Genomic DNA, 13,174 nt, shown 5'->3' with positions numbered 1-13,174 from the left:
AGTGTCCTCTATTTTCAGTACGAGTAAACGTAGGTGAGCGGATTTTGACGTTTCACGGCAATACCGGACATCGCCCTTTAACCTGGCACCGCTCTCCCTCCCGTCTGCTCCCAGGGCTCCGCGAACTCGGTCTTCCAGCGCGTTCTAACGAAGAGAACCGATTCGGGAACACGTGCATACTTGCTTAGTAATGAAAGGCTATTTAAGGCGAGAATAAATTTTGTATGGGAAACGGCCACGTTTTAAAAAAGAAGTAACTATTTTTGCATTCTCATAAACTCTTTCAGATCGGCTTGACAGTCATCAGCTTTTGAAATGTGAATTCTTATGGCCAGAGTAAAAGTCGCATTTATACCACCACGAAGCGCTGTGTTTCTTCCCGCCCTCCGCCCGCAGCACGGGCCCCCTCCCGCCCCGCCCCGCCGGAGAAGGGGAACGGATGCCGGGTGAAGGAAGGCAGGGGAGCGGGGCTGGTTTCTCCCGGGAGCCGGCAGCCGAGCGCCGCTCCTCTCCTCCGTGCGTCCCCGGCCGGGACGGGACGCTCCGGACCCCGCCCCGCGATTGCCTCTCTAGCCCGCCGTCATCCGACCTCTCGGTGTCCCCGCGGGCTCAGGCTCCGGGACAAGACGCTCGGGATTGGCGCGGCCGCAGGGGCCCGGGGCGCGTGCGCGGGGGCGTGGCGTGAGGGCGGTGCTTAGGGGCGCGGGGGCGGTGCAGGGGGCGTGGCGGTGCGCGGCTGAGGGCGGGGCGCGCATGCGCCGTGCTGGGGCGCCGCTGTCCGGCCGGGACGGGGGCGGGGATACCATGGCGGCCACGTTCTTCGGTGAGGTGGTGAAGGCCCCGTGCCGGGCAGGGACGGAGGACCAGGAGGAGGAGGAAGAGGGGAGGAGGGAGACGGCCGAGGACAGGGAGGTCCGGCGGCAGCTGGCTCGGAAGAGGTGAGGTCCGGTCGGCGGGGGCGGGCTGGCGCTGGCCTGCTGCGGCCTCGGTGGCGAGGGTGCCGCCAGGGCTTCCTTTGCGGGGACTTGGGGGCCGTCCTGCGCACTCATAACGGATTCTCTGGCGGGCCTCGTGTGCCTGCGTCGTGGGCGTAAGACCGCTCTCTTAAAGCCCCTTTATCCTCCGCCCCGCTCTTCCGTTAGCCTCGGTGTCGGTCGCAGGTGGATAATGCGTCTCTTTAAAAAGAGATTGGAGAAAATAGTAAAACGACCCCTCACCCGTACCCAGTAAATTCAGCAGGTGTGACGATTTCGCCGCATGTATTTTATCCGCCACCACGTCTGAGTCCGAGTGACCGCGGCCTTTCACCGCTCCATGTTTCAGAATGCACCTCAAACGGTGTAGGCATTTTCTTGTGTATGCTATTATCGTGCTAACAAAATTAACGATTTTTGATACCATTTAGTAGCCAGGCATGTCCAGACTTATTCAGGAGTCTCAAACATGAGGTTTGTGTAAATCAGAGTCCTTTCGACTTCCTGACTCTAGAGCTGCCTGTCATTTAGAGCAGCCCCTTCTCACCCCTGCTGAGATTCGTTGTTCTCTAGGGTGTCCCAAACCCTTAAATCTGTCTGGTTTAACCTGTGTGTCCCAAACCCTTAAATCTGTCTGGTTTAACCTGTGTCTCCCTTACCAGCATTCTCTAGATGGACGTTCCTTTTGGAGGCGTGGTCAGATGCAAGTTCAGTATTTTGCTGGCAGGAAGGTGGTACCTGCCATTTCTTACCGCACACTGTACCCATTTGTGACACTTTGGGGGATGCTAAGATTGGTCAGTGGGTCAGGTGGGCAGCTTGGTCTCCGTTGTGGAGTTCTCCAGGAATTTCGCATTGGATGGTTTTATCTGTTAGTTATTGTTGCCTGAATCTGTTGTTTCCTTTAGATGATAATTACATTCTTTATGAAATTAAAGCCTGCATATTGCTTATTACAAAATCATGCCTCTAGTATCCTTTTTCTCATAATACGGGACTAATTATACTTAAGTTGCTTTAGTTTTGTCTTTTGTTTCTTGTGTTAGGGAGGTGCGGCTCTTCCGAAGACAGACAAAAACATCTTTGGAAGTTTCTCTGCTGGAAAAATATCCTTGCTCCAAATTCATAATTGCTATAGGAAATAATGCAGTAGGTGAGTAGAAATGTGTTAGATTGAAAGAACAAAATCTGAGGGAGGTGGGTGGGGGGATGGGGTAACTGGGTGATGGGCATTAAGGAGGGCACGTGATGTACTGAGCACTGGGTGTTCTATGGAACTGATGAATCACTGAACTCTACCTCTGAAACTAATAATACACTATATGTTAATTAATTGAATTTAAATAAAAAATTTTAAAAGAAAAAAACCAAAATCTCTTGTTACTTATTTCTTTCCCTCATACTTCAAATGTTTGTTACTTTTTTAGAAAAAGTCATAGCAGAGTAAATTTGTATCTGAGTAAAATCTGTGCTTGCTCATGTGATAACCATCTTTTTGATAAACTTTAAAAAAATAAGATTTAAAGGAAGTGTGCTTCGGTTCAGGAACTTGTAAATTCCAGGAACTGGGTTTATAGTGTGTTCAGGTATCCACATTTCCTCAGACTCCTGGGCCTGTTTGGACCAGACTTGGTGGAACAGAGGTGGCATGTGTACATGGCCAGTGGTTCTTAAATGTTTTTGAATTAACAGCCTCCTTTGAGAACAGGATGAGAGCTCTAAAAATAATAGTGATGGTCGCTAACATTTTTGAGCACTCACGTTTGAAGGTCTGTACATATATGACTCCATTTGATAGGTTAACGTGAGAACAGCACAGAGTTCAGCTAGGACAGCGTACACGAGCAGGTACACAAACCTGTGTGATTTTAGCTGGTGCACAGGCTCTGGGGGCGAGCATTTGGGATCTCCAGTGAAGCCGATCCCTTGCCCTATCAGGTAGCCCTTGCTTGCAGGACATAGTAAGTACATGGTAAATAACTGTTGACTCATTTATATAAAGTTCTCCTGGCCTATAATTTTCCCGCAAGTGTTGCCTTGTGAGAGTGCAGTAAAGCCCGGCAGTAAACCTGGGTTCTCAGTTCCTGCCTCGATACCAACTATACTTAGGCCATGGCCTTTAACTTCTTGAGGCCTCAGTTTCCTTTTCTGCAAAATTTAGGGATAAGGTCAGCGGTCTTATTGGCTCTTGTAGTTCTCAAATTCTAGAATAACTTGAAATCATTTTTGATTGTAGAAAATGCAGCTTGCAGAACCAGGCACTAACTGATGTGAATTGTTTTTCACAGCGTTTTTGTCGTCATTTGTTATGAATTCAGGAGTCTGGGAAGAAGTTGGCTGTGCTAAACTCTGGAATGAATGGTGTAGAACAACGGACAAAACACATCTGTCCCCTGCAGAGGCCTTTTGTGTGTTTTATCATCTGAAATCGAGTCCCTCGGTACGTGGGACTTGGATGCTTCAGAGAGAGCTGTTTAGGCATCATTCATTTAGTGTTCGTGTGAATTTCATGTTCCTTTATATCTACTTTTGGGCTGACGAATTGTGCCTGCAGACAGTGCTGTTATTTATATAAATATTAGTGTGGCATACACAGTGTGTTGATAAAGTTCTAGGAAATTCTGAAATAACTTTGTTAGAAAAAAGCCATACACAGTAGACATTCACACCTTGCTCTCATTCAAAAAATTATTTCAGCTGGTAACTCTCAATGTGCAAAAATGTGTTCACTCTGTGAAAGCAGGGAGTTCTCCTTTGTGGCAGGATACCCAGGATTTAACAAATGCTAGTATGTGCTAGAAACTCAGGTAATGTTTGTTGAACAAATGAATGCTTTATGCATTCTGAGCATAATTCTCTTGACCTTGAGCTTTTACCCTAACCTGATTTGTTACGTCCTGAAAGTCATTCTGTAGCTGATGTGCAGTGATTCCTTGTGTCCTGTTTGTTCGAATCCTAATCTTGGGTCCATTCCGAGAACACAGCATAGTGGGCAAGTTGAGGGTCAGGAAGATAAGGTGGCCAGGCAGGTGCTGTGTCTCTGCACCTGCTTGTCTGACAGTAGCATTCTCTAGCTGCTGAGCTCTTGAACATGGGCCAGTGCAGGGGTTCAAGCAATGGAAGAAGCCACTAAGTCCCTAATATTATAATGGGGCTTATTTCAAAAGGTAAGGACCAAATGTTAGCCTTGTAAACTGTAAAGTTTGATTTTTTTAATACTTCTAGTTTTTTTTTAACATGTAATCCAAAGTTATTTAAGTTTGCATAAGGATTTTTATGCACATCCAGCATTTATAGGAGATAATGAAACTAATCATGTTTTTGATCTGATCTTTAGTTGGAAAGATTGTACTTTAGAATAGATTGTGAAGGTTCAGTAGGAGAAATTTCTGTCACCTCTTCTAGTCGTACCACTTCTTAGTTAGATATCTCTTGATGATGCACAACTTACGTGTGTAGTTAATTACATGTCCTGTCTTTTTCTTGTTCTTCATCCCCATGTACCTTTTTTCTCTTCTGTGCCTCCTTTGGTTAATTAAGTGTTAGCATTTCTGGCAATGTTTTAATAGAAGACATTGTTGAGTTCTGTGGATAATACCACTCCATGAGCATTAATAATCAGGAATCCAACCTTTTATGGCATCGTGGCATTACAAATTATTTCACTTTGAGCATATGGGTTGGAACTTGGTTTCTAAAATACTACCGTCTTCAGAGGCATCAGTACCGTTTCACAGTGCCATTTGGGCTGAGATGCTGTCCAGCTGACATTCCCTCTGCTAGCACCTAGAGTTTGTATAATGCTTATGTTTTATAGTGTTTACATTTATTTTGCGTTTGATCTTCCTGGTGTGTGACCTCCAGGAGGGCAGCAGGTCTGGTGTCATTCCTGTGTCATAAAGAAGATTCTGGTAGCATTTACTGGTAGTAGATTCAGTGTCTCCTGTGCAAACTCTTGTGGTCACTCCATTAACGTGTACTTCATTCTTATGTTAACTGCCAGTAGTGGTTTGATTCTTAAGTTTTAAAGATAAATAAATAAGCCAATAGCAAATTCAGAAAACAGGTGTTACCTAAAGGTTATATTAGGATTCGCATGATGCGTATATGGGGGTAGTTCAGAGTGTGTGTAAAATTCCTTTGACCTGACAAAAAACTTGGAATGGGATTTTCCAGGTCCTCCTCTGTCAGTGCAGTTGCTATGTTGCTGAAGATCAGCAGTATCAGTGGCTGGAAAAGGTAAGAGAAATGAAGACTGGTGAGCTCCTTTTTTTAAGGGTTCCATGTCTTAACACTTGAGCCTACACAGCCAAATACCGAAGCAGGGAAGTATTTGGTTTTTTTTTTTTCTTTTTAAATTATTTGCTTATTTATTTGAGAGAGAGAGCACAGAGGGAGAGTGAGAGGGAGAAGCAGACTTCCCGCTGAGTGGAGAGCCCAACGCAGGGCTCAGTCCCAGGACCCTGAGATCATGACCTGAGCTGAAGGCAGATGCTTAACTGACTGAGCCACCCAGGTGCCCCTGTTTTTTTCTTAAAAATATCCTAGGAATTTGTTACAGAATATAAAGAATAAAATAACTCATTTAACAAATGTGCTGAAGATTATAGGTCATAGAAGCATAAAACAGTTGGATTCTTCCCGGCTGCTGTATTGTTATGTTTGAACGAAAAACAAGCTACTCGCATGAAACAGAACAGGGTCATGGCCACAGGTGCAAAATGACAGTGCTGATCATGCAGGCTGGTGATGGCTTGGGGTTGCGAGGCAGGAAACAGGTGCGAGCTGCATTCAGGGGGTTGGCACTTGGCTGCTACTTGCTCCAGATTCCAAAATATTATGGCCATTTGTCTTAGAATTAGGATGGCTTAATTGAGGCTTCATTTTGTCGGAAAATTGTGCATGTTATGTGCCCAATAAAACATAGTTTTCAGTGAAGAATTTAGGAATTTTAGAGAATAATCATAATTTTGGCAGTTGCATATTATTTTTTTAAGATTTTTTAAGCAACTGCCTTTGGCTCAGGTCATGATCCTGGAGTCCCAGGATCGAGTCCCGCATCGAGCTCCCTGCTCAGCAGGGAGTCTGCTTCTCCCTCTGACCTTCTTCCCTCTCATGGTCTCTCTCTACCATTCTCTCTCTCTCAATAAATAAATAAAAATCTTTAAAAAAAAATTAAAAGAAAGATTTTTTGTTTATTCATTTGAGAGAGAGACGGAGAGCATGAGCGGGGGGGAGGCAGAGGGAGAAGCAGACTCCCTGAGGAGCCGGGAGTCCGACGTGGGGCTTGATCCCAGGACCTGGAGATCACAGCCTGAGCTGAAGTCAGGCAAAGGCAGACGCTTAACCATCTGAGCCACCCAGGCGCCCCAGTTGCATATTATTTTTAAATGAAGTAGGTCTCAAATATATATCTTAGCAACATTTGAGCTTAAATCTTAGGTATATTTTTGTTTAGGTATTAAAATTAAATTAATTAGAAATAAATTTGGTGTACACCTGTTTTAAACCAGGTTGGCATACTTGGAAACATTTATTAAAAGTTATTAAATACATCTTATTAAATGAGGAGTTATTCAAGAAGGTCTGTGGCCCTTCTCACAATCATATATGTGATTTTGTGTTATGTACTGATGTGTATTTTTCTAGTGTATTATTTTAGCTTTCCTCAGGTCTTGAAGGGTGGGAAACTGTTGTGTTAATTTTTGTTTGTGTTTAAAGATTTTATTTAGGGGCATCTGGGTGGCTTAGCTAAGCGTCTGCCTTTGGCTCAGGTCATGATCCAGGGTCCTGGGATTGAGCCCTGTGTCCCCGAAGGAACAGATCTCTCTCTCTTTAAAAAAAAAAAATAAAGATTTTATTTATTTGAGAGAGAGAGTGCACAAGCAAGGGGAGCAGCAGAGGGAGAGGGAGAAGCAGACTCCCCGCTGAGCAGGGAGCCCGATGTAGGGCTCTATCCTAGGACCCTGGTTTCATGACCCGAGCCGAAGGAAGATGCTTAACTAACTGAGCCACCCAGGCACGCCAATTTGTGTTTTTTTAATTTAAGTAGGATGATTGTTATGTCAAAAATATTTTATTATTTTTGTACTATGGGACTTTTCTTTTCCAGAACTTAAAAACTTTTTAATCAGTATTTTTTTTTCCTTAGGGACACTCTGCATCCCCCTACTGTTTGGTTCATGTCAGCCATAAAATCCTGATAAACACACACAATCTAACAGAGTGGTCAAGTGTGAATTCAGACTGTGGGTGTTGTAGGGAGGTTGATAAATTAGGCTTTGTGAGTGATGTTGTATTTCTTAAATGGGATGTATCTGCTGATGTTAACTATTTTGTGTTTATTTACAAAGCTATGAGATGATGAAATTAGCCTTAGAAATCATTAATGATGTGTAAAATCTGTAGTTCTGTTGTTATTATTAGAAATAGCCATTTTCTTCTTTCGTAAAATACTTCCCAACAAGGTGAGTGGCCTAAAGTTTACTTTTTTTTCTTAAAAAAAAAAAAAAAAAAGCTGCTTGTTTTGTTTACATCACCATAGGTTTTAAAAGCTGGAAAGAGTCCTTGGAACTTCATGAAATACACACTTAGGGGAAAATAAAGATCTAGAGTGATTAAAACTTGCCTATAAGCAAAATAACTTAAAAAATGCATTTAAGAAATACTGCAGTGATACAACACTATTACGAATGCACCTTGCAGCTTAGAAACATCTTTATTAAAGTGTTCTTGGATACATCAACACATGGATTAGAGAAGGGGGATCACTTCCTTTTGCTGATATTCTGCTAGTCCAAATGTAGCTTGCAAGTAAAGTGGTGTTCTTAGAAATGTCTGTATTAGAAGAGATCTCGTAGTCCAGCAGCTGCTTTGCGCTGGAAGCCAGTCCTGGTGTTAGCCCAGCTGCTGTGGGTACGTTTCTTCCCGACTTCATTGACTGCACACTGCAGCCCCCTTAGGTGGGTAGGACTGTCCTCTGTTCACAGCTGAGGAAAGTGACTTAGAAAAGGTCAGCAAACCAGGAAGTGACAGACCCAAGATCAAACCCAGGTGAGGGGACAGCAAATGTGTTCTCTTTTCCACCACCTCTCCAGGGGGGATATTACTGTGAATGGTGTTAGATAAACAGCTAGAGGAATCTTTCTGTTCTTTAACAAAACTATGTGTGTATTTTAATTTGAGGTCAATTTTGCCTTAGGTCTTTGGCTCTTGTGCAAGGAAGAATATGCAAGTAACTCTTCTCACATGTCGACATGTTACTGACTATAAAACTTCAGAATCTATTAGCAGCCTTCATTCTCCTTTTCTGAAAGCCCTAAAAACACAGAATTTCAAAGAGCCTCCATGCTGTTCACTGCTGGAACAACCAAATATCGTACATGATCTTCCTGCAGCAGGTGGTATTAAAATTTGTAACATTTACAGCATATCTTGTTAGTGCTTTATTGGTTATTGGTTATTACTTTGACTATTAGAGGTCTTTCTAAAGTAGTTCGTTAATGATGATACCAATGTATTGCTGTTAATCTTTAATATTTATTTTTGCTAGTATGTTGTGTTTGATTTGAGTTCTAACGTTGTCCACACACACACAGTTATGATGTGAGAGCAGCTCAGAGTGTTTTTTTTTAAATTTTTTATTGTTATGTTAATCACCATATATTACATCATTAGTTTTTGATGTAGTGGTCCATGATTCATTGTTTGTTCATAACACCCAGTGCTCCATGCAGAATGTGCCCTCTTTAATACCCATCACCAGGCTAACCCATCCCCCTACCCTCCTCCCCTCTAGAACCCTCAGTTTGTTTTTCAGAGTCCATCATCTCTCATGGTTCGTCTCCCCCTCTGACTTACTCCCCTTCATTCTTCCTCTCCTGTTATCTTCTTTTTCTTTTTTCTTAAAATATGTTGTGTTATTTGTTTCAGAAGTACAGATCTGTGATTCAACAGTCTTGCACAATTCACAGCGCTCACCGTAGCACATACCCTCCCCAATGTCTATCACCCAGCCACCCCATCCCTCCCACCCCCAACCACTCCAGTAACACTCAGTTTGTTTCCTGAGATTAAGAATTCCTCATATCAGTGAGATCATATGATACATGTCTTTCTCTGATTGACTTATTTCACTAAGCATAACACTCTCCAGTTCCATCCACGTCGTTGCAAATGGCAAGATCTCATTCCTTTTGATTGCTGCATAATATTCCATTGTGTATATATACCACATCTTCTTTATCCATTCTTCTGTTGATGGACATCTTGGCTCTTTCCACAGTTTGGCTATTGTGGACCAGCTCAGAGTTCTTAACTGTTCGGTTGCAGAGTTACTCTGGTTCTTTTTGGTCTGTGATAACATCATGCAAGCCGATGTTAGATGTAAATTGTTGGTGCATGAAAGTTGATAAAGTATGTTTTAATTGTCAAGATAGAAGTTTCCAGATACTGAATCTGGAGTTTCTTTAATATTTTATTTTTTATTACTGTTACTAATTATACCCTAGCATCAGATCAAGATGAGATTGTTTCTTACTTTTCAGTAGCTAATATAATTGTTATTTGTTAATAAGTAAGTTTTTCCCCCTTAAATGTGAAGTTTACTGGAATAAGTGGCTAATTTATTGTATTATATTCAGCAAAATTTTAATCTTGTAGTTACTTATGATGTGTCTCAGTATATTCAGGAAATGCAAAATAAGCAGTATTTGCAAAAGCAAGAAATTACTTAGCGAAAATAAATTGGCTTTGAAAGAAAATACGCATCATAAGTGGTTTGATATGGCAGTAAACAACACATTAAGGAAAGCAACAGAGACAACTATTTTTAAAAGTAGCCTTTGTTATTTAGAGGTATTTAGTTTAAAAATTATACAGTAGAAGACTTAAGTGTTTTTTTTTTCCTTGTATTATTCATAGTTCTGAGTTACTGTCAAGTGTGGAAGATTCCTGCAGTTCTGTACTTGTGTTTTACTGATGTGATGAAGTTAGACCTAATCACAGTTGAAGCTTTTAAGCCTATCCTTTCTTCCAGAAGCTTGAAAGGTTTGGTTAAGGTAAGGTTTTAGCCCATTGACTTAACACCTGAGTTATAACAAACTTAATAACAAATGGTAAATTTATGGTACTGATTTAAAACTTAAGGAACGCTTAGAGATCCTTTTTTCTCAAAGTAAAGCTTTCTAATCTGGCACTTGGAATTGGATTGTCACCCTCTCTTTTAGATGTACTTCTGTAACTGGAGAAATGTTTTGTTCATGCTTTTTCATGGTAGATCAGTGCAGCGCATTGATATAAATTCCAGATGGCTGTGTAGAAAGGTGGTTTGACTGTTCAGGAAGTTTCTGTGACTAATTCATTTGGAAGGTTGTAATATTTAAGAAGGCATTTTTGAGCACAGCATGGATCAAATTTTCAATGTTTATTCACTTAATTTTGCATGGGACTGGCTATGTGAAGGCGAGATAAACCCGTTTCCTGCTCTCCGTGTGTGTGTGTGTGTGTGTGTGTGTGTGTGTGTGTGTCCCTGGGCTCTTTCACCAGAAAAAGTCATATTGGAACATGTACACAAAAAGTTTTGCCTGTGATTTCAGGTGGGTTTAGGAGCTCCTGTCTTTTCCCTAAGAGATTTGCTGAGAGGGCATGCGCCCTGGGTAAGAACTTCTCTCCCACAGGGAAGAGACAACAACAGCGTTCCACAGTGGGAGTCCTGTTCTATTGTAGAACGACCATTGGTGTTAAGACACCTTTTCTGGCAAGTTCTGTTGGAGTTGGCTCATTGCACTTGTCTCATTAAATTAGTTTGCTTGCTAGATGGTCAGCTCCGTGGGAATGGACCCCTTTTTTCCATTTGGGTAACCCCAGGTCATCAGGTACCTGGCATACAGGAGAATGCATTCCCAGCCATTTGGTGAATTAGTAAGAGTAGAACTTAAAACTAAGTTCGTGTAATTCAAGCATGATTTCACAGTAGCTGGAGTCACGGACAAGCTTTCTGAGCAGCTGAGTTGTTTCATCGGTCGCGTCGCTCTCGGGGGACGTACTGCTCGTGGGGTGTGCTTCTGTGGTTAACGGCTGTTCTGTTCCGGGGTGGCACGGCGCGCCGCACGCGTTCCGGGGACTGGAAATCGTCGTGTGGAGTCGAAGTCCACCTGCAGCTTTTAGGAGTATTCTTTGAAGGGGAAATTGAGATACCTTGTCCTAAGCTGTTCATTTCTTCCTGTAAACGTTAATGGAGTTTGAGGAGCGCGCTCGTCTCTCAGACGGGAGCAGACATGGCCGTCCTGAGTTCACTCACAGTCTCTGTTGATCTGAGGGGGGGGCGTGCGGCCACCGACGTGGACTTCTCTTGAGCCATGTGAGCGCCACGGCCTGGCGGCGGCTCACACCACTGCCGTGCCAGCCGGGCGGAGGAGAGCACCCCGTCCCCGTCGCGGGCCCGCCGCGGTGGGCCGAGGGCCATCTGAGGAGAGGTGGCAGCGGGGAGCGCGGACGTGGGCGGGCTCAGAGCCGAGCGCCCCCGTGGGGGAGAGGCCGGCCTGGAGGGTCACCTCCCGCCAGAGGTCTCGGAAGGGCCGTGGAGGCCGTGAGGCATCCCCGGAGAGTTTTGGGCAAGGGGAGGACAGGCTTAGATGTTTCACCTCCTTAAACACTTCGATGTCCTGAAGCGCTGAGGTAGGTGCCCCGGTGTGCCACCTCCCGGAAGAGATTCAGGGCAGGGCCTGTTCCCTCTGCGTGCCGTTCTGTGTACGGCCTGAGAGTGCAGGGGTTGGAGTGTCTCCGTTGTTTCTGACTGTGTTCTCCGTCCCACCGAACTGATGACTTTCTTCTCCTCTTCCAGAATATTCCCCAGAGCACAGACATACTGAAGAAATTGCTGACAACAAATGAGATTCAGAGCAACATTTATACATGATTCCAAAGATCGTTTTGTAAAGTGTTATTACCCATCCATTCCTTCAAGGGGAGCAGTGTGTATGGTTTTGTTTTGTTTTGTTTTGTTTTTTCCCCCAAGGGGGTGTTTTACAGGTATACAAACAGAATAAACTTAATTTAAATTCATTATAGTTTTGTTTCCTTTTTGATGGTGGTACTCTTGACAACTGAAATAAGCCAGATGTTTTTCTTCATCCACTAGGTGGGAGTATTGTTTTATTTGAATATTTTATACTAATATAGTTAAAGTTTTTTTAAAAACCTACAGATAATACAGGTTTTAGTAATATGTAAGCAGAGTTACTTTAGTGCAGCAGTTCTGTGTGATACTTGAAAGTTATTTGTTGGTGATTATTATTTTATTTATAAGAGATAGAGCTACGAGCCGGAGGAGAAAGGGAGGGGTGGAGGGAGGGGGAGAAGCAGGCTCCCCACCGAGCAGGGAGCAGGGATCCCGACCCCGGGGCTCGATCCCAGGCCCCTGGATCATGACCTGAGCCGAAGGTCTGCATGAATATAATTATAGATTCTATGACGCTTAACCGACTGAGCCACCCAGGTGTCCCTGTTGGTGATTCTTAATATGTGAAAAGTTTGTATTTTATGGGTTCTTCAGGTTTTTTGTGTGGGTAAAAATTGATCAGGTAACAAAGTTATATGTTTGCTCAAAATGAAATAAAAAGAAATGTGTATTTCATCACTTTTCAGTAATATCTGCCAGGCAGGCTCTTCGTGCAGACTTCTCTGGGCCCTGGTGCAGGGTTAACTGTGCTGGAGGTACAGGCTCGGCTATGGCAGACCTGTTGTCGCTGGAATGTGACATGAGTCATGAGCTTGAAGTAGCCACCCTGCTACAGAAAACCACACACTGCACTCGGTCAGTGAAAATAAATTTTACAGTGGTGAAGTTGAGAAATGCTGCTTTATTATAAGTTGTGGAATCATTTGTATATTACAGATTTATTATTACTATTATTTTATTTCAATTCTAGTTGGCATGCAGTTCACTATTGGTCTCAGGAGTAGAGGTCAGTGGTTCATCATTTACATACAACTCTTCAGTGCTTACCACAAGTGCCTTCCTTAACGCCCATCCCCCATGTAGCCCATCCCCCACCCACCTATATATTACAGATGGAGACAACGTACTCGTATCTAGTCGTATCTTCTAGATTCCGTTTTGCTTACCTTTGCTTACTGTTCTTGACAGTGTTCGTAGGTGGGTTGAGGACACTCTGCACTCCCTTTCTTGAGCGTCGGAA

General features: G+C 43.4%; 1 protein-coding gene across 2 annotated transcripts; it reads left to right on the top strand.

Annotated features, from left to right (window-relative positions):
• The first annotated feature begins 759 nt into the window (after positions 1-759).
• PSMG1 (proteasome assembly chaperone 1) lies at positions 760-12,038 on the top strand. 2 transcript variants are annotated; one of them, XM_027586043.2, is made up of 7 exons: positions 761-938; positions 2,021-2,127; positions 3,263-3,414; positions 5,151-5,213; positions 8,176-8,374; positions 9,897-10,033; positions 11,818-12,038. In XM_027586043.2, exons 1-7 carry the CDS (start codon positions 805-807, stop codon positions 11,890-11,892), a joined length of 867 nt encoding a protein of 288 aa, XP_027441844.1. In that variant the 5' UTR covers positions 761-804; the 3' UTR covers positions 11,893-12,038. The 2 variants fall into 2 exon arrangements, with proteins under 2 accessions (XP_027441845.1, XP_027441844.1); XM_027586044.2 differs by lacking the exon at positions 5,151-5,213 and having other exon boundaries at positions 760-938.
• The last annotated feature ends 1,136 nt before the right edge of the window (positions 12,039-13,174 follow it).

Source organism: Zalophus californianus, chromosome 1 (genome assembly GCF_009762305.2).
Source record: "Zalophus californianus isolate mZalCal1 chromosome 1, mZalCal1.pri.v2, whole genome shotgun sequence".
NCBI classification, from domain to species: domain Eukaryota; kingdom Metazoa; phylum Chordata; class Mammalia; order Carnivora; family Otariidae; genus Zalophus; species Zalophus californianus.
This window is presented reverse-complemented; position numbering and strand designations above follow the sequence as displayed.

Coding starts and splice junctions, on each gene's coding strand:
- PSMG1 (XM_027586043.2), top strand. CDS start 805: ATGGCGGCCACGTTCTTCGGTGAGGTGGTGAAGGCCCCGTGCCGGGCA. Junction 5,214..8,175: donor AGTATCAGTGGCTGGAAAAG/GTAAGAGAAATG, acceptor ATTTTGCCTTAG/GTCTTTGGCTCTTGTGCAAG. Junction 10,034..11,817: donor GCTTGAAAGGTTTGGTTAAG/GTAAGGTTTTAG, acceptor CTCCTCTTCCAG/AATATTCCCCAGAGCACAGA.